The sequence below is a fragment of the Rasamsonia byssochlamydoides genome (assembly GCF_041956645.1).
Source record: "Rasamsonia byssochlamydoides strain NRRL 3658 unplaced genomic scaffold VTN77scaffold_5, whole genome shotgun sequence".
NCBI lineage: Eukaryota > Fungi > Ascomycota > Eurotiomycetes > Eurotiales > Trichocomaceae > Rasamsonia > Rasamsonia byssochlamydoides.
This window is the reverse complement of record NW_027192388.1, coordinates 219990-238390: the sequence shown is the minus strand read 5'-3', so window position 1 is coordinate 238390 and position 18401 is coordinate 219990. Positions and strand designations below refer to the sequence as shown.

At 49.3% G+C, this 18401-nt stretch overlaps 6 protein-coding genes across 6 annotated transcripts; 3 read left to right on the top strand and 3 right to left on the bottom strand.

The window, feature by feature from the left end:
* Window positions 1-2053: 2053 nt before the first annotated feature.
* VTN77DRAFT_6450 (uncharacterized protein) lies at window positions 2054-4266 on the bottom strand (the record flags this gene model as incomplete). The annotated part of the gene is made up of 3 exons (XM_069422730.1): window positions 2054-2170; window positions 2226-3635; window positions 3793-4266. 3 exons carry the CDS (start codon window positions 4264-4266, stop codon window positions 2054-2056), a joined length of 2001 nt encoding a protein of 666 aa, XP_069281360.1.
* A 715-nt stretch (window positions 4267-4981) lies between these two features.
* On the bottom strand, window positions 4982-6984 carry VTN77DRAFT_6449 (uncharacterized protein; the record flags this gene model as incomplete). Its single annotated transcript, XM_069422728.1, has 10 exons — window positions 4982-5011; window positions 5062-5188; window positions 5240-5358; window positions 5416-5637; window positions 5692-5725; window positions 5780-5823; window positions 5878-6267; window positions 6326-6453; window positions 6505-6702; window positions 6768-6984. The coding sequence occupies 10 exons, from the start codon at window positions 6982-6984 to the stop codon at window positions 4982-4984; spliced, it is 1509 nt and encodes a 502-aa protein (XP_069281359.1).
* A 513-nt stretch (window positions 6985-7497) lies between these two features.
* Window positions 7498-8340, top strand: VTN77DRAFT_6448 (uncharacterized protein; the record flags this gene model as incomplete). The annotated part of the gene is made up of 2 exons (XM_069422727.1): window positions 7498-7561; window positions 7610-8340. 2 exons carry the CDS (start codon window positions 7498-7500, stop codon window positions 8338-8340), a joined length of 795 nt encoding a protein of 264 aa, XP_069281358.1.
* An 845-nt stretch (window positions 8341-9185) lies between these two features.
* On the top strand, window positions 9186-10255 carry VTN77DRAFT_6447 (uncharacterized protein; the record flags this gene model as incomplete). The annotated part of the gene is made up of 2 exons (XM_069422726.1): window positions 9186-9540; window positions 9615-10255. The coding sequence occupies 2 exons, from the start codon at window positions 9186-9188 to the stop codon at window positions 10253-10255; spliced, it is 996 nt and encodes a 331-aa protein (XP_069281357.1).
* A 979-nt stretch (window positions 10256-11234) lies between these two features.
* Window positions 11235-14663, top strand: VTN77DRAFT_6446 (uncharacterized protein; the record flags this gene model as incomplete). Its single annotated transcript, XM_069422725.1, has 2 exons — window positions 11235-14147; window positions 14211-14663. The coding sequence occupies 2 exons, from the start codon at window positions 11235-11237 to the stop codon at window positions 14661-14663; spliced, it is 3366 nt and encodes a 1121-aa protein (XP_069281356.1).
* Window positions 14664-17250: 2587 nt separating this feature from the next.
* On the bottom strand, window positions 17251-18192 carry VTN77DRAFT_6445 (uncharacterized protein; the record flags this gene model as incomplete). The annotated part of the gene is made up of 3 exons (XM_069422724.1): window positions 17251-17280; window positions 17354-17530; window positions 18022-18192. 3 exons carry the CDS (start codon window positions 18190-18192, stop codon window positions 17251-17253), a joined length of 378 nt encoding a protein of 125 aa, XP_069281355.1.
* Between the last annotated feature and the right edge of the window lie 209 nt (window positions 18193-18401).

The following is an 18401-nucleotide window of genomic DNA, read 5'->3' as shown; positions in this document are numbered from 1 at the left end:
ATGGCCCGCGATGGCCGAAACGACCGCATCTTGCCCCTTGAGCGCGGAGACGAGCGAGTCGTGGCTGTAGTCTGTCTTGAGGAGCTTCACGCCGGCTGGTGGTTGGTAGCTGGAAGATTCGCGAGAGAGCACTGAGACGGTGTACCCGTGTGGAGAGGTGAGCAAGGCGTTTAAGATGGCGGGTCTAGATGAGAAACAATCAGGTAAACTGTTAGTCAAGCTTCAGCGTTCTATGGCGGTGGACGAAAGTACCCGAGGTTTCCTCCAGCCTGTAGACATCATAATAGATTGGCCAGTCAGTCGCCATTCAATACAATCGTAATCGTCGAATGAATTGAAAACATGACAGGAGCTATATATGTATGTACTCACGCCAATGAGAACAACGTTCTTGATAATAGCCATTTCGGTAACAGCTTAGTTATATATGCTAGAAGTATGTATAGTGCAGTACAGTAGTAGCACAGCAGATGACAACTCAATCAATTGGCACGAGGGAGTATTTTTTTTCCTATCCTATCGTCAATTCCAAGACAAGAGAAGAAATAGAGGTGTATATATATACCCCCACAACCACCTCCTCAACCATTATCTGTCTATCTGCGTATTATGCACATCGCATCATCCTCATCATCCTCCTCGCCACCTTTCCCTCCCACTCGGCCCCACCCCCGCCAGGATGGCATCATTGCATTTGCCCATTATTAAAGTACGGAGTACCTAGGTAGTGACCACATCCCGCTCGGAACCAGGAAGTCGAGCTCTTTTTCTGTCTTATGAATAATGTCGTGTCGTGACGGATTGGTCATCTCTGCGTAGTCCGATTGATGGCGTGATCCGGTGGGATGGATTGCTCTACCCACTGCACTCCACTTCGCGATATGCGATACGCGATACGCGATATGAGTGCGATATGAGTCTCACTCTCCACCCCTGCTTGGTAATCGTTTTCCGAGTGATCATGAATTCATAATCAGATAAGAGGGTGACAAGATTCATGCTGGGGACATATATGCGCGGTATTATTAATCAAGTCCGTAGGATCAAAACCCATAGTTGTAACTAGAATCATTCGATCGACAGAGTTACATGCATCGGATACTGATGTCTGATAAGATAATTGCCAACAATGTCTCTGCTGGATGAATGCGAGTTTATCAGATCTCGGTCCACTCAGCACTATATGTCGTGCTTGCTTGATTAATCATCAGTCACATACAGTAGGGATAACTCGTGGGATAACTCCGTTGGTATGGAGCCTACAGTATGGACCCCAGCCTACTTCTTCGCTTGTCCTTGTAAGTTTTCGCACCTCAACTCCATCAATTTCTAAGAATAAAACCACAAGAAAAAAAAAGCTAGCTAAGAATACATACACCCTGCACCACCGTACATGCACCCAAACAAGAAGCATTAAAAAAATAGTGTTTCCCCCCACATCCCCACATCCTCCCCCCGGCCAGACCGATCTAGTAGTTAGTTAGTAGTCCCCCTGTTCTAAATGCTGCCGTACCAGCTTGTTCAATCAAGTTGCAGTGGAATATCACAAGATCGTTGATGACTGTCCATGATTTATAGGAGATTTTTTATACCAACCATCCGCCGATATGTGGTCCTCCCCGTGTAGCATAGCTATGTAACGTCGAAGAGTTCTGAGTAGAGACATTCGGAGTATTTTTGTACGGGCGAGATGAACTGTAGTCTCGCATGAAGCCCAAGTCAACACCAGAAGCAATGCAGAGACCAGTAAAACAAGCGAAAGAACAAGTGTTTTTGAACGATTAACGAAAAACGAACGAGATCGAATCGTCGTTAATGAAAGATCAGTCCTGTGACTCGTGAATTGAATCGTCCAGAATGGGAACGCCGCAGGATGCTGCAATGTTAACAGTCGAATGCCAAGAAATGGAAATCAGGACACAACGCCGACGTAAAGAGCGATTCGTCTTCGCGAGTCAGCAACTGACGATGCAATGCTGAATGTCAACAATCGGGATCCGATAAAATGAGGCAAAGTAGTCGACAGGAGAACCAGTTCGAAAATCCGCTTGGCTTATATATTTTGGAATTCCGGTTTCAAAGGACGTCGAAGCTTCTGAAGCAGCGCGTCCAATTCAACCCAATTCGACATCGTGGTCGCGAATTTACGGTGTTTCCTCGTCACAATATGCTAGTGAAAGCGGTCAGCGCACAGCCTTACACGGCAACCATAGACATGACCATACCTCGTCAAAGTCATCAAACTTCTCTCTGCAATTCTCACAGTATCCCGGTTTCGGATCCCGCTTTTTCTCCTTGCTCTTCTTCTGGCTGGCACTTCTCCGACTCACCGCTTGCTGCTTGTGGCTTCCGTTGTCCTCCGATTGTGTAGTGTCCTCTTCGTGTATATGACCAAGTTTGTCGGCTGGTCGCTGTTTAGTAGATCGGGTAGATACACCGGTTGCTGGTTTCGTAGGTTGACTGATCTCCGCCGCACGGTGCGACGATGGGTTGGCGCTCGTGGTAATAGTCCCATTGCTCTTTTCCAAAACCTTCCTTTTCAGTTCATGGACTTCTTTGCTCACACCCGCCTTTGCGCCGGGTGCTGCGGCCGTGGATGATATCATCTGTGACCGAATTGCAGATGTGATATTCGATGGTTGCACACCAGAGGCAGCAGGTTCCCGCCCAAAGTGGAACGGTCCAGTCCGGGTGAGGTGAGGAGCGATGAAGCTTTCCGAGCTCTTTCGAGGGGAGACAGGTCTGACAGGGAACACCTTCTGTGGCTCTACCTGCGTCGTCGTCGGGGCAGGTACGGTCTCTTCAACTTTTGGAGATTGAACTTGTCCCTCGTTGTTATCACGTTGAAGGGAGTTAATTTCCACAGTATGCTCAGGCGGGTCGGGCTTCTTCATGGCATTCTGAACATGAACAACGGCTTCCGCCGCTGCCTTTTTCTCCTTCTCCTTCTCCTTCATCCGTGCCAGCTCCTTCTTGGAAGGCGGTTCTTCAATGAAAGGACATTTACCCAGAGGAGCACTGCGAAACTGCGGCCAAGCGCCGTCCTGTCTTCTCGCAACTTTGGGGTATTCTCTGACCATGACCGGCCTGGTCTTCTCGTCCATGTCATGAACATAGATGAACGGACCCTTGAACATAACCATTTCCTTCATCCACATGGATGGATCACGGTCCGAAGGCCCATGCAAGAGTTCATTCCGAAGAACCTGAGAAAGCTCTGTGTCCCCTCGACCCTTGGCACCGACTCCCCCAGCATTGCTAACTCGACCAGCTGAATAAAGGGGTGTGGTGTCGGCATCATGAATCGCCGCTAACATCCGCTGCAGTTTTTCTATCGCCCATATTTTTATTCCCATCTGACGAGCCCTATACAAGACATCTGTATTGGCAACTTGATCCCGTCGAGCGTCGATATCTAGCTGTCTGTCGTAGGGATTTCTGGATCTCAACAAGTGCGAGTTTGCATCCGTAGTCTTCTCTAAGAGAGACGGATTCACCGTCTGAACCGGGCCATCAATCGAAGGCTGTTCCACGGCTGATGGCGTCGTCTCCGTAGGACTGGGGGTATCGAGCTCTGGAATAGGACGGGAGGTAACGACATGCGTTACGAGACGAGAAAAAAACCTTTCCTCGCGCTGGAATTCATGTAGTCAGATCAATATCCCGAAAAAAAAAACGCCCTCAGTGACTAATTTGTAATCACGATGACATGACAAAATCCCAAAAAAATATTCTCATTCCAGGGCAATGAAGGGTTGGCGGGAACAGGGTAAATGAAATCATTGTACTTACAGCACCTAATGCAAGAACCTCCCTGACGCACCTGCTTCGAACGTCTGCCGGTATATTGTCGAAGTAGAAGACAAACCCTGGAAATGCTTTGCGGTAATGCTTCTGCCATTGCCTGATGGTGTCCAAGGTCTCGGCAGACGCTTTCTCATATCTTGATGCCTTTGACTGAGTTTGCCTTTCCTTGTCTCTTGCTGCTACCAGCTTCTTCTCAAACGCGGTAGGCTGGCTACTGTTGGTTCGTCGTGAAAAGACTTTGGCCTCGGCAGTCTGATAGGGGATGGTGGTCCTGCTTTTTGTGGGAGAACGCGTGACTGCATCGTCCCGGTCAACCAATTGCTTCTTAGGAGGAGGTTGTCCGTATGCAAGATCGAGCTGGGACCCGGTTCTTGGACGCTTGGAGGTAGTGTTGCTGCCACGGTGAGGGGAGTTGGTGGCATTGGGAACGCTGGCGAGAGGAGGCCGTCTGGTCGACATGGCAAAGGCTGTCTGGGGAGAAGGAGGTACAAATATTGCTGCCATATAGTAATAATAAATCAAATTGGCAGGGACACGAGCACAGAGAACGACAGGGACCAGCGAGGGAGGGGTACTGGACCACTGTTAGGAGCACGCGACGTGCTGCACGTCGAGGAGACTTGGAAGGCTAGAGAACCATAATGAAGAGGAAGAGTGAGACAATGGACAAGGAGCTCTATGGATAATATTGGATAAAGAGTTCTTGGCACTTCCTGAGAGGAGACTGTGGCAGATATATCACACGTCCTCTTGAATGGATTGGTGTTGGAGAGGCACGGGGAGGCAGACCGAGCGAGCGAGGGAGCTTGTTGTTTGGTGGAGTCTTCCACGAATTGTTTTGGGTTGCGGAAACCTGCCCGACAACCAACCATAGCGCGACCTGTCAGGCAAACTTGACATACACCGATGCATTCAGCGCGCTGCACATTCTTAGCCTCTATTGAGCGCGTCTGACAGCATTTGTTTCTTTCTAGTAGCCTTACAATACTGTTGTCTTCATCAATAACGCGTGTTTGGATCCACACAGTTGCGCACGCGTGATGCCCACAACCCCCAAGCAGCTCTTAAGTAAACAGTCGGAACCACAGACAGGTGAGTGATCATATGTTACACATTTAACGAAGATATCTACTGAACATATAGTACAGTATGAGCTGGGTATCTCTTTCATCTTTTATCCACGCAGTGCTTCGATGTCCTCGATCTGGTGACTGTTAGGATCAACGAGAGAAAGATGGAACAATAATAACATACCTCTTTCACAGCTTCGGTCGACAGTATAATGGCATTATCATCTCCCACGCAGACGCTGTCTTCAACACGTATCCCCATTCCACGAAAACTCTTAGGCCATCGCTCATCATTGGGAACATAGACACCGCTGCCAAAGATTAGCTTCCACAGCCTGCAACGGATCGTTCAGTATACGTACGGCTCGATTGTAATGCACTGGCCGGCCCTGAGTTTTACGTTTCTAGGATACCCGGCCGAGTCATGGACGTCCAAACCTATATAATGGCCAAGGTGGTGAGGGAACAGAACCCTCATGGCCTATCGTAATATCTTGTCAGTATGGAAAGGTCCTAGATTGCGATAAGTAGTACGTACATCACCTGAGACGTCAAAGTTGAGCTGTTTAAGCTGCTCCTTCAGGCTCTGCTCGGCAATTCCATGAAGCCTATCCAGGGACAACCCAGCACTTTCTCGGCAGAGGGATACACAGCTACGATGTACATTCAACACAACGTTGTAAAGGTCCCGTTGCGCATCAGTGAACTTGCCATTGACCGGCCAAGTTCTCGTAATATCTGAAATATACCCGCCATATTCCTTTGACCTGTTAGAATGTTCGCATGTAGGGTTTTTGGGCACAGGGACACATACACCACCTCCATCTACCAGGACAAGTTGTCCATCCCTGCAACCTTGGTCAGCTAACCTCATCTCAATCCCTGGGTTGTGTTGTATGTACCTCAGAACGTCATCGTTTCTGGTATAGTGGATGCTCAGAGCATTCTACATTTGTTAGTATGAAGAGACCTTCTGGACGGTAGATGGATGAGAACCTACACGGCCACCTGCAACAACAGGAACGAAGGCACTCCCATCACAACCTTGCATCTTAAACTGATACTGAAGGAATGCAGAGAGGTCTTTCTCCGTGGTAAAGTTTTGCCTCATGGATTCAGTGAAAGCTCGTCCTGAAGCCTGACCAGCTCGCCGCAGGTTTACTACCTCACTCTCGCTTTTAAAGACCCTCAGTTCGTTGATTATCGGACGTAGCGGCCTGACTTTGAGCGGGTTGACAATCTTTTGTAGCTCGGATTCGCCAGAAGTGCCGTGTAAATGCCGTGAAAGGACCGATCTTGAGGGGTCCAACGTCGTGATATCCGTATAGATCTCAGTCGCCTCGGAGAGAATGGGGGGCAGAATGTCTCTGATCCGCTCAATATCGCCTGTCTGCAGACGAAAATTTAGCCTAGTCTTTTCCTTTGAATAGGAGGCGTCAAATATTTACTTCATCCGCATTGAAAACATCCACGGCTGCTTGGGTGCCTGATCGAGCGCCCTCCCAAAGTTCGGCCCTTGGGTCCTTTTCCCGCACATAGAGATGGAAGATATGATTGTCGCCAGATCCGTCGTTTGCTGTTCCTCATCAGAGACTCCCTCTCATCGATCGCAGTGACATGCACTCACCGATGATTGCTAATGCACCAGGTTCGGTGAAACCTGTCAAATAGAAAAAGTCCGGATCCTGATGATATTCATAGAAGATCCCCGGAGCACGGTACTTGATCTCCGCCGAGGCCAGCACGGCAATTGCATTTTTCGGGAGTCGATTGGCGAGTCTGGAGCGACGATGGGCGTATTCAAGTGCGGTTATCCCTGGCGTCACTTTTGCCGTGTCAGCAACGCAAATAGTTTACTGGAACGGGTGCATCTGTACGAGGTATGCGGACATTCACCAGGCTTTAGTATGTGTGGATGTGTTTCGTGTACAGGCTGCCCAAATTGCAATTCCGCCGCGGAGATAGAGGCGTAACTCCTACGGCAGGCAGCCTGTCTCGAGCTCGCGGACAGCAAGTCAAACTGCCCATGACGAAATTGAGCGGCGCGACGTTGAGAATGAGAGAGACAATGTCGCCATTGGCGCAGAAACGATGTACGCTTCAACATGCTCAATCAATGCTGAATGAGGGACCGTGAAGGCTCACAATAACCTTTTCCATGTCTATCTGAAGGTATTCAATCAAGCCATCCGTTGGTCGGCCGAAATGTTCCTCCGCAGCCATCGTCGGAGATAGGAACCAATCAGAAGCGCCATGATAACAATCGTCGGCTGGACCTACCTCGAACGGGAATGACATCGGAGCAGGCGTCTAATCGCGATCAATCTCCGCAAGGAGTGATACGAGATCGATATCTAATGATTTCAATGAAGTGTGTCTATGGAGTAGCTGTCGGTTCAGAAGTGGCTAGCCCTGCGGCATGACCCCTTCCAATTCCAGGTTATGTCTGAGTCATATTGTCAATTGACGTTTGACGATACATATATATAACTACCATCGAGCCCGTCAGGTGCCAGTGTATAAGATATGTAGTACTCTCTTATCACCACCATCTCCTGCTCGTGTAAATCAAATTTTCTTCGTGTAAACTGCATATATCCACCTCGCTGTACAAGTCAGGATGGGTCGAACCCTCGTGTATCCCAAGCGCAGCTCCAATACGGTCAAGCGGCACAGCGACCGAGGTAAGACCAGTTCTCATTCTGCAGGATGAAGTGCTGAACTCCTCCAAGCAACATACGATTTGAGGACGATCCACTCCATTATCAACTCGTCCCAGGTCCTTCATGTCTCTTTCAGTCCTGGTGCATCCGACCCTTTTCCGGCTATCCTCCCAATGATAGGACAGATGGGCTCGTATCCCTCTGCACCTGACCTCGGTGAACCGTTGGACTGCTACCTTCATGGCTACGTCAGCGCACGGATGATGAACTTGGCCCGCAACGCGGAAGGGGAGGGTCTGCCCGTCTGTATAGCGGCCACGAAGGTCGATGGGCTGGTCCTATCACTCACGCCGTTCTCCCACAGCTACAATTATCGTTCGGCAGTTCTCCACGGGTATGCAAAACTGGTCACCGATGAAGAAGAGAAACTTTACGCCATGAAGTTGATCACGAACTCGGTCGTTCCCAACCGATGGGACAACAGCCGTGTGCCGCCGGATAGCAGCGAGCTGGCCTCGACAGCCATTCTTAAGGTTAAGGTCGTCGATGGCAGTGGCAAGATCCGCGATGGGGGTGTATCAGACGAACGCAAGGATATACAGAACGAAGAAACGACTGGTCGCGTGTGGACTGGCGTAGTCCCCGTCTGGGAGACCTTTGGGGAGCCCATTCCAAGTGCTGAAAACAAGGTCAAGGATGTGCCCGAATATATCACCTCGTATGTGGCGCAGTCGAATGACCGGAATCGATCTTATGCAATCGATGCAGTGAACAAACTTCCCAAGGAGGAGCAACATTAGTTGATCAGAATATACGTGACTCATCTCTTTCCCTCCTATATCGAGAAATCAGATATTCCAAGTTTCATTTGTTGCGAGTCGTCCACTTTCCATCCCTTTCTTCCATTTCTGCTGATGTGATGTCCGCGAGACAAGTGTAGGAGATGCAGCCTTGAAGGATAGATCGAATTAAGGACTACATAGCTAGCTTTCCCGACCAATTGGTCTATAATGAAGAATATAAGAGGAATCAGGAATTTCAGCAAATGGTGCAGATTTACACTTCAACATAGGCCCTATTTAATGAGATTCCAATGGAAGAATGTACACGGGTAGTCTCAGGTGTCGCCGTGGTTGAGCTTTTGTATTTGGGTAGGATAGGCAAGATGGTCCCAGAGCTCGATCGGGTGCTATCGATAAATTATATACTTCGCATTCAGGTGTGGGGCTTTATTAGTAGAACAACATCAAGATGTGCAATGCCACCATAGCAATGTGAATTGGCAATCAGGTTAAAATCATGTACTTGAAGCGAAGTTATAGTTTAACTAATATGATAATATTAATATTCTTTGACCTTCATGAGCAGTTGACTCTCCGAGACACCAGGTATGGAGTGCCCCGTACTCCGCCCAGATTTTGGCGGAGCAAAAGCTTTTGCAGCTGTAGTGGGCGGTTGGCATAGCGCGTTTCGGACCCACGTCATATAGTTCAGCCCTGTTTCTGCCTAGGGAAACTGCCTCTACAACATTTTCTCGTAACGTGTCTTTATGCTTTACAAGTGTTATATTCCCAAGGATTTTGTGTAAATATAACTAATCCGCGTCCTGTTCTGCACTCCTTCGTTCCAGGATACTGCATTGTCCATGGCCGAAACAGAAGCCGGACAAGGTCCCATGCCTGGTATCTCCGCAGCGGATCTTCAATCCTTCTCCCAATATCTCCAGGGCTGCACACGTATTCTGGCCCTTCTAGGTGCTGGTCTCTCTGCCTCGTCTGGTCTACCTACCTTTCGGGGTGCTGGCGGACTCTGGAGATCCTTCGACGCTACTTCGTTGGCGACTCCGGAGGCCTTCAATGAGCACCCGGGTCTTGTCTGGCAGTTCTACAGCTACCGGCGACACATGGCGCTCAAGGCGAAACCAAATCGAGCTCATTTCGCGCTTGCTGAGCTGGCAAAGAGGAATAAAAACTTCATCACTCTGAGCCAGAATGTTGATGGTATGTATTCTACTTCCAACCATCCTCACTTGAGAACCATGTTCCTGAAGCTAATAAGCTGTATTGCATCACAGGGCTTTCACCACGGGCTCAACATCCCCCGGAACAGCTTCATCTTCTCCATGGCTCTTTGTTTGACATCAAGTGTACCTCATTTTACTGCAACTACTCCCGAAAGGACGAGTTTACTGATCCAATTGTTCCCGCATTGGCCATTCCGACAGAGGGTCCCCAACCTGAACCCTCCGTGGATGATAAAACAGGGGAACAAGCAACACAAGCTCTTCACGGGGCGATGCAGGCAAGCCAGACGGAACAGACAGGCAGGGAACTAGACATCTCAGACCCGAGAGTGCCCATTCCAACATTGAAGGTTGAAGACCTGCCGCAATGCCCTCAGTGTAAAGGACTCCTGCGACCGGGTGTCGTCTGGTTCGGCGAGCCCCTACCGGTGCGTACCATCGAAGCTGTGGATCGGTGGATTCGCGAATCCCCTCGAATCGATTTGATGTTGGTCATTGGGACGAGCGCCAAAGTCTGGCCAGCTGCAGGCTACGTTGATAAGGCCCGCGCCAAGGGTGCTCGAGTTGCAGTCGTCAATATGGATCCAAACGATATACCTGGGGACGGGCTGGAGCCCGGAGACTGGTTCTTCCAGGGAGATGCTGGAGTGATTGTTCCCGAGATTCTCAAAAGTGTTATTGGAGAGGTATAAATACTGACCTTTTTTCCCCCCTCCCCCTGACTTTGATAGAATATATAATTTTTATGACACAGGGCACAAAGCTTCACGGCTTCTACGTGCCTGCCTTCTTTTGTTTGTCGAGTTTTTGATATTAATGATGATGATTGATGATCATGCCATCCCTTTTGGAAATCACAATAGTTCATTCCCCGGATATTTTTTACCAGAAGGTTCAATTTTCAGCTCTGTGAGATTTTCCTATTTACCTATTATTTGTTGTGCAGTCATGTGATATTTGAATGAGTGTCTGTTAGAACTTAATATTAAGGCAGTGACCACTATGACGTTGATGTTGGATAGTACTCATCCTGTGACAATGGTAAATTTATTATGAGTTTCACTGTATTTGCCTATTTTTCCAACTTAAATGGAAATGATGTTTTTCTGTTCTACTCTATTGATTTGCTTTTATTGCTGTTATTATGAGAAATCTTATTGTATCGGGTTCGGTGCATTGGTCTTTACATAAGCACGCTAATCGCGTTGCTGCGGCACCCCACCCGCTGGGCACCGCCTGCCAGCCCCGGATTAGCTGCCCAAACAAAGCTTGCCCGCTATCGATATGATGACGATCATCGATCGTACAAAACGGTATCACTGCCAGCTCAGGGGCCTGTCATTACTTTTGGACATGGTTATGCTCGATTGGAAATGCATTTAAGACTTCAGTGAGGTATTTATACCACTATTTCATCACCTTCCTGTCATGCACAGCATTCAAATCAGCTTCCATGAATCAGAAAGCATTGATAATTCCAGAAAATAGCTTGATGCTGATGATTATCTTTTCATGTGACAGGCCCGGAGCTAATATCGAAAACTGTCCTACAAGAATTCTTAGTGAGCTCAGATACAGTTCGCAACGGCTGCAACCTGAGCAGCTGAACGCCGTCTACTTACCCCATTCTCAGAATCGAGCCCACTGTATTCCATTACAACCTAACTCAAGATGTCGAACGAATATCAACCTTCCAAGGGACCTCTTTCCCTCCGAGAGCTTAAAGAGCAGCTGCAAGGTTCTAGTGCAACGCCTGAGTTTGGGAAGCCAACCCCTTTACGGTCAATCCACAGCCAATCTCAGCTCCCTTTCAACATCCCAAAAAGAAATCAGCAGCGCCCTGAACATCACAGACCTCCATCCGTTCGGCCGCAGTCGCAGTCAGAGCGTCGTGATGTGAGCGGAACCTCAGACGCTACGAAAGCCAAACAAAGACAACCGTTTGATCCATTTAAGCCGGTCAAGCCTTCTGAATACAACAGCTATCGATCAGCTCCGTCCATAGATGATGAGGACGTAGTCGAGATACCTCGTCCATCAAATTTCACGTGGACCACGAAGCCGGCGCCGCGACCGGTCTTTTCATCAAAACCAGCCGCACCCAAAATGTCAAATTCCTCCAAGAATCTCAAGAATTTCATCGATCTGACATCGAACGAGATTGGTTTTGCGGCAAATGTTGGACACTACAAGGAAGAGATTGACGCAATAGACGCGTATTCTTATGTCGATGCGGCTAAAGCTCAGGAGAATATCAAGGCGCTGCTGGAGGGTGCATTCGAAGACGAGGATGACAAACCGCGTACAAGGTCCAGAAAAAAGAAGGTTGAGGCGGATATCGACGATCTAGCAGCCAAGTTGCAGAAAGTCTCTGTCGATGAAGCCGCAGACAAGAAGGGTGGTGAGAATGGCGATCAAAAAGATGAGGAAGAGGAAGAAGAGGAAGTAGATGATGGCACGAGGGAGGGCCTGAAAGTCAAATTATTGCCGCATCAAATTGATGGTGTGAATTGGATGATTGATAAAGAGACGGGACAGAAGAAGACCAAAGGTGTCCATCCCAAGGGTGGCATTCTCGCAGATGACATGGGTCTTGGGAAGACTGTGCAATCCATCGCATTGATACTCACCAACCCGAAGCCACCAGCGGAGAAGGAATCCAGGAACAAAGACGAAGTAGACGCGGACAAGGACACCCAGAAGACCGAGAATGAGAGAAAACTGCCTCCCGGAGTCGACAAGGGCACTTTGATTGTTGCCCCTCTTGCTCTGATTAAGCAATGGGAATCTGAAATTGCTGCCAAGATTGAGGATTCCCACAAACTTCGTGTTTGTGTCTACCACGGAGCTGGACGATCGAAATATGCCGACAGCCTGAAGGATTATGATGTTGTTATCACCACTTACGGCACTCTGAGTTCCGAACATGCTGCTACGAGTCAAGGAACAAAAAAAATTGGCTGCTTCTCGGTCTATTGGTACCGGATCATTCTCGATGAGGCTCATACGATAAAGAACAGGAACGCAAAGGCAACACAAGCTTGCTGTGCCCTGGATGCGGAGTATCGGTGGTGTTTGACCGGGACTCCATTGCAGAACAACCTTGATGAGCTACAGAGCTTGATCAAGTTCTTACGCATTAAGCCGTACAACGACCTGGCTGCATGGCGAGACCAAATTACTAGACCGTTGAATAATGGGCGCGGCGGTCTTGCGATTAAACGCCTTCAAGTCTACTTGAAGGCATTCATGAAACGGCGAACCAAAGACGTTCTCAAACTGGATGGCAATTTGAAGGCGGGTGAGGAGTCAACCACCAACGGGGAGGAGAGGAAATCTTCCAGCGGGTTTCAGATCACCAAGCGTGAGGTCATCAAGATCTCGGCGGAATTCACTCCCGCAGAGATGGACTTCTACAAACGCCTGGAACAGAGGACTGACCGCCGTCTCGCCCAGATGATGGGCGGTTCCAAACTAGATTATGCCGGCGCCTTGGTCCTGTTGCTTCGCCTTCGTCAGGCATGCAACCATCCAGACCTAGTGAGGAGCGATCTTTCCGAGGACAAGGATGTACTCTTGAGCAACGGCGCCTCCGGCAAGTCGTCGAAGGGGACAAAGGAGGATGATCTTGACAGCGTTGCCGAACTTTTTGGCGGGCTTAGTGTCGTTAGCAAGAAGTGCGATATTTGCCGAGCGGACCTGACAGCAGAAGAATCTAAGAGCGGTTCGAGCAGGTGCAGTGAATGCGAGGCTAGTCTGGATATCGATGTTCTCAAGACGAAGGGGAAAGAGAAGAAAAAGCAGAAAGACAAGGAGAAGGAAGAAACAGCATCAGCAGCCTCGACACCCGCCCATCCAGATTCTGATGCTCGCAAGGCCCGTTCTCGAAGAGTTAGGCGAGTCGTTAAGGACAGCGATGATGAGGAGGATGATGGAGAGTGGATTGTACCTGAGGACCAGCGTTCGATCCCTGATCTAGGCAAGGCGGGAGGCTCTGATGATGAGGATGCCGAGGGAGGCGGAGAATGGCTGGGCTCGGAAGATTCTGAGACTGACGATGAAGATTCCTCACCTCAAGGGCATGACGTGATCAGCCTTTCGAGTTCTGACGAGAAGGAGGACGCTGAAGACGCCAAAGACCCTGTCACTAAAGACTCTGACGCTAAAAACTCTGCCAAAAACTCTGATGCCGATAATGGGGAGACTGACGGTGAAGCTGAATCAAATGATTCAGAAGATGAGGAGCTGAGTGACGATGATGACGATGAGAATGAAGTTCTGGCATCAACTAAAATCCGATACCTCATGAAAATCCTGAAACGCGAGGCTCCTGAGTACAAATTCATCGTGTTCTCCGTGTTTACGACGATGCTCGATAAGATCGAACCATTCTTGAAGCGTGCGAAACTTGGTTTTGCCCGCTATGACGGCGGCATGAGGAACGATCTGCGTGAAGCTAGTCTTGACAAGCTCAGAAACCACAGCGGCACGCGAATCCTGCTGTGCAGTCTGAGAGCTGGATCTCTGGGACTCAACCTGACTGCTGCAAGTCGGGTGGTGCTGCTGGAGCCATTCTGGAATCCGGTGAGTTCGATACCGTAGCTGTCGAGAAGTCTTTGACATTGACATTGACTGACGGTGTTGTAGTTTGTGGAAGAGCAAGCCATCGACCGAGTCCATCGTCTCAACCAAACTCTCGATGTCAAGATCTATAAGATGACAGTCAAGGGCACAGTCGAAGAGCGGATTCTTGATCTACAGGAGCGCAAGCGCGAGCTCGCCAACGCGACGATCGAGGGTAAGGCCGCCGCAGGGAAGCTTACCATGCGCGACATGATGGCCCTGTTCGGTCGCGAGGCCGAGGCTCGCTTCGACCGAGATGACTTTGACCTCTCTCAGAAGACGAGATTACTGGGTTCTGGTTCGACGGATGAGGACTCCGATGCATTCAGTTCGGCGCATGCGGGCACGAATTTGAGAAGTGGTGAGGTCTCCTCTTCGAGGTCCAGTTCACAGGACCAAGGCCGACGGGACAAATCTGTCAACAAAGCGAAACGGCCGTCGCGTGTGGAAGACTCGGTTTATGGACGGCGGTGGTGATTTGGAGGATATATTGATGGGCATTAAGCAGTGTGATAGGTTAGAGATTGGACATATTCGTTGGGTTAATCTTGGTACATTCACGATCTGCGGAAACTATAGAGCCATGAGGTCGGTAATCTTTGGCATGTGAATCGGCGTTAAGGTTATGGGTACCTTTTAAACGGGTGCGCTATTGGCATAGAAATATGATCATGCTTATTGGAAACTGGAATCACATGGACAGACCCGTGGAAGTGCAGGCACTCAGAAGATATATACAATAGATACGGACCTCTGATCTGTCTTGTATATCTCCTCAGGAACCTTCGTGATTTTCCCCTCTTCTCTACCCGACTCTTCTCCATGTTGGTTTTGAGCTTCCCTTTCGCCCAACATTGATCCTACTCCCTACCTAGTTAGATTAGATAGGATTCACTCCAGAAACTTGACTCTAGAGCAGCAGCAGTTACTATTAGCCAGTTTTTATTTTTTTTGGAGGATCAGTTCAGTTTTCGGAGAGTAATTTGAAACACACTGAGCAGTGAGTGAGTCCGTAACGCAGGAATAGGATGCTTGCTGGTTGGCTGGCTTGCTACCTAGCTTGCATATTGATATGTGGCAGCCACAGATACGACGACCGTCATCAGTTGGGCGGGCCAATTATTTTGTTTTGCGTTTTTTCTCCCCCCTTTCAAAGGGGGCCCAAAAGTTTGAAAGAATGAAAGGGTACGCATCCATCCTTCCAGAACGTTGTTCCACGCATGGCCTGTATGCACCATGCCGTGCCGCATCTGACCCCTGCAAGGTTTAGGTATGTTTGTGAGCTGTCTACGGAGCTCCGTACGGAGTAATCGTTAATGTTTGTCTCTCCCACACTCCAGTGCTCCACCATGACAAGTGTTCCAAGGTATTATTATTAACTTCCTAATTAGCAGTTAGTTGGATTGGACTGGTAAGCAGCGTAAGCTCAGCTCAGCATCTTTCTTTTTCTTGCTAGCCTGCGTTTTGCTCTTTTTTTTTTTTTCCTTCCCTCCCCATATTTCATAGTGCTGACTGGCTGATATGACAGGTTCTTCTCTTCGTCCAGTCGCTAATTAGATTGCAAGAGACAAAAGACTGACTTCAGTACGGAGTACTCTGTTGGCCAGTAACTTACAGTAATCATGATCCAAGTCAAAGTGAAGGAAAAAAAAAGGCTGAAAGAGCTGTGAAAAGCTTAGTATTGGACTAATATTGGACCATTTAGTCAAGGACCTAAGGTGAGGTCAGTTTTTATGGACCCCGGAGGGGCTCTTGAGTCAGTCTTGAGTCTGACTCTCTTGACCCCTGTAAGCTCTCAAAGGTTGTGCCCACTGCCCACTGCCCACTTATTGCCCACCCAACCTGCCCGCTTGCTCGCACCCTATTCGTTGAAGGGCCGGCACATTCAAGGCGAAGAACGCGGGGAGGGATAGTTTCTACAGAGTTAGACTGGCCCATAGTTAACAATACTAATCACGTTGAAGAAGGGCAGTTTTTTTATTTTTATTTTTTTATTTTTATTTTTTCTAGACAGAGCTATTATATTTTAGAGATGATGGTGGTCAGTTAATCTTCTATCAATCTTGATAATGGCGTCTGTTAATAATACTCCGTACTTTCGCTCGAGTGACTTGACAGAAATGAAAGAGGCTACTCCGTAGATCTACCAGACTAGCAGGATAGTACAGTAGTAGGACAGTGGAGACCAGACCCTGTATGGCATTTTCCAGTTTCTCGGTAAACTAACGTAGCCTCAGGCGGCCGGCTGATTTAATATTGACCAGTCTCGGATCTCCATCATAATCGCAGAATCGTGTCAGTTAGGGGGTTCTAGTACAGAGTAGCGTGAAAACTACCGGTCTAATCTGGATGACGACGTACATCATACGGCATCAGGCTAAGATGCTGTGTGATATACCACGATGACAACGCGTTTAGGTAACGACATCTTGGAAACTCGGTGGATCGACCGTTGTGATCCAAGGTTCATCGATCCGCTATCATGTCGAGACAAATGAACCGAACCAACCAGGGCTGTGGTTGGCACTGGTTGCCATCTCCGAGCTCATGAAGAAGGTACCGAAGAAGGAGCGTTGATGTCTGATGCATCGATCTACTGTCATTGGTCGGCAGGGTCGTCGTGGCGGCCACGTTTTAGCCGACGGAAGCCGGTGACTGGTCAGGGAAGGCCTGCCCGACAGCTCGATCGCTGGTTGGTTGCGCATGCAAGCGAAGCCCCCTCCCCTCCCCTGAAACAGCCTCCGATTATTCATGGAAGGAACACCTGCAGAGGCCTGGGGCATGCCTGTCATTCTGTAGCAGTGAAACAAAGGGTTCCTCCCCGCTGTGGCTCTTGACAGGCAATACTCCGTACCTCCCTCCAGTAAGATCTGGTCACCTCTCATTCTTGGCACCCCTGCAAGAGCTGTCATGATGAATACTCCGTACAAAAAAAATATTCTGTACTATGATTCTAGAAGAGAAGAATAGAGTTTCTTCCATGTGTCAGCTGCATGAATATTCAAGCATGCTGCCAGCCTGCCATGTGATTCTGCCCCGTCCTCTGTCGGTCCACGTTGCCGAATCAGGGGATTCCGCCCCAGTTGGAGTCTTGCTGTACGAATTACGATGGACGTTATTCGATTGTGACGCAAATCAACGTCCATTTGCGTCGTGGGTCTGCTTACTTGGGAAACGCTCGACGCAGCAGCGTAGCCGTCCAAGCCCTGCAAGCAACTGAGTAGTAAGGGCGGTCCCGTGTTCATGTGTCTTGGCCACGAGTATTCCGTAGGATACACGACCCAAGTGACCACGCGTGCAACCCGTGGCACCCACGGTGTTCCTCGATCCAAAGGAGGATATTCCTATAGTAAAGGTTCCCTTGCCTGAGTTACGAGTAGAAACACCGACCGAGAAAGACCGACGGTCGATCGACTGAGTCGACTGACCGACAGTCGGCGTACGGAGTGCCTACCGGCCAGTGCGGCGACTGCTTAACTAGCCTAATAGTCCCTAAACTCGCGCCTGAACGACACCCTTACGGGGGGCTAGCCGTCCATTCACCCACCCATAGCGGCCCTCCGTTTGCTCTGGCCCAACTCTCCTCAGCTTCATTATTCTCATTTTCCCGCTGTCCTTTCTCCTCCAATCCATCCCATCTTGTGTCGTGGAGTCGTTGTGTGCGGGACTCCCCTTCCTAGCACCGTCTATACTTTCTGCCGCTCCTTTTTTTTTTTTTGCCGTCTGCAGACGGTCCCAGGGTGACGTCTCCGTTGCTGAACCTCGCGCCCACCACAACCCCGTCCGAATTGTCACGGGAGCTTTCCGAACAACGACGTCTTTTCTCATCACCAACCCTCAGCAAGCTGCTCCAGGAGTCGACCTCGCCATTGGCGCCGATATCGTGTCGGGATAGGACTCTGCTCGGGGTACGGGGCAACCTTTCTTCACGGTCTCTGTCCGTCAGAGCATATCCGTGGGAGGAGTTGACGAGAAAATCGGGTCTTCGCACTGTCGAAACGGCCATTATCCCAGTCGCTTTAGGGAGGTCGAGGGGTGTTCATTGCGACTGCCACCAGGCCCTGCGTTGCTCAATTCGCGTCGACGACCGCTAGCCCGTCCATTCCCAAACTTCGCTTCGATTTCACCCTCTGATAAACGCTGCTTCGCAGTCGAGAGCTCGCCCCGCTCACTTCATGTCTGCGACGACCACAGAATTTTCCTAAGCCGCTATCA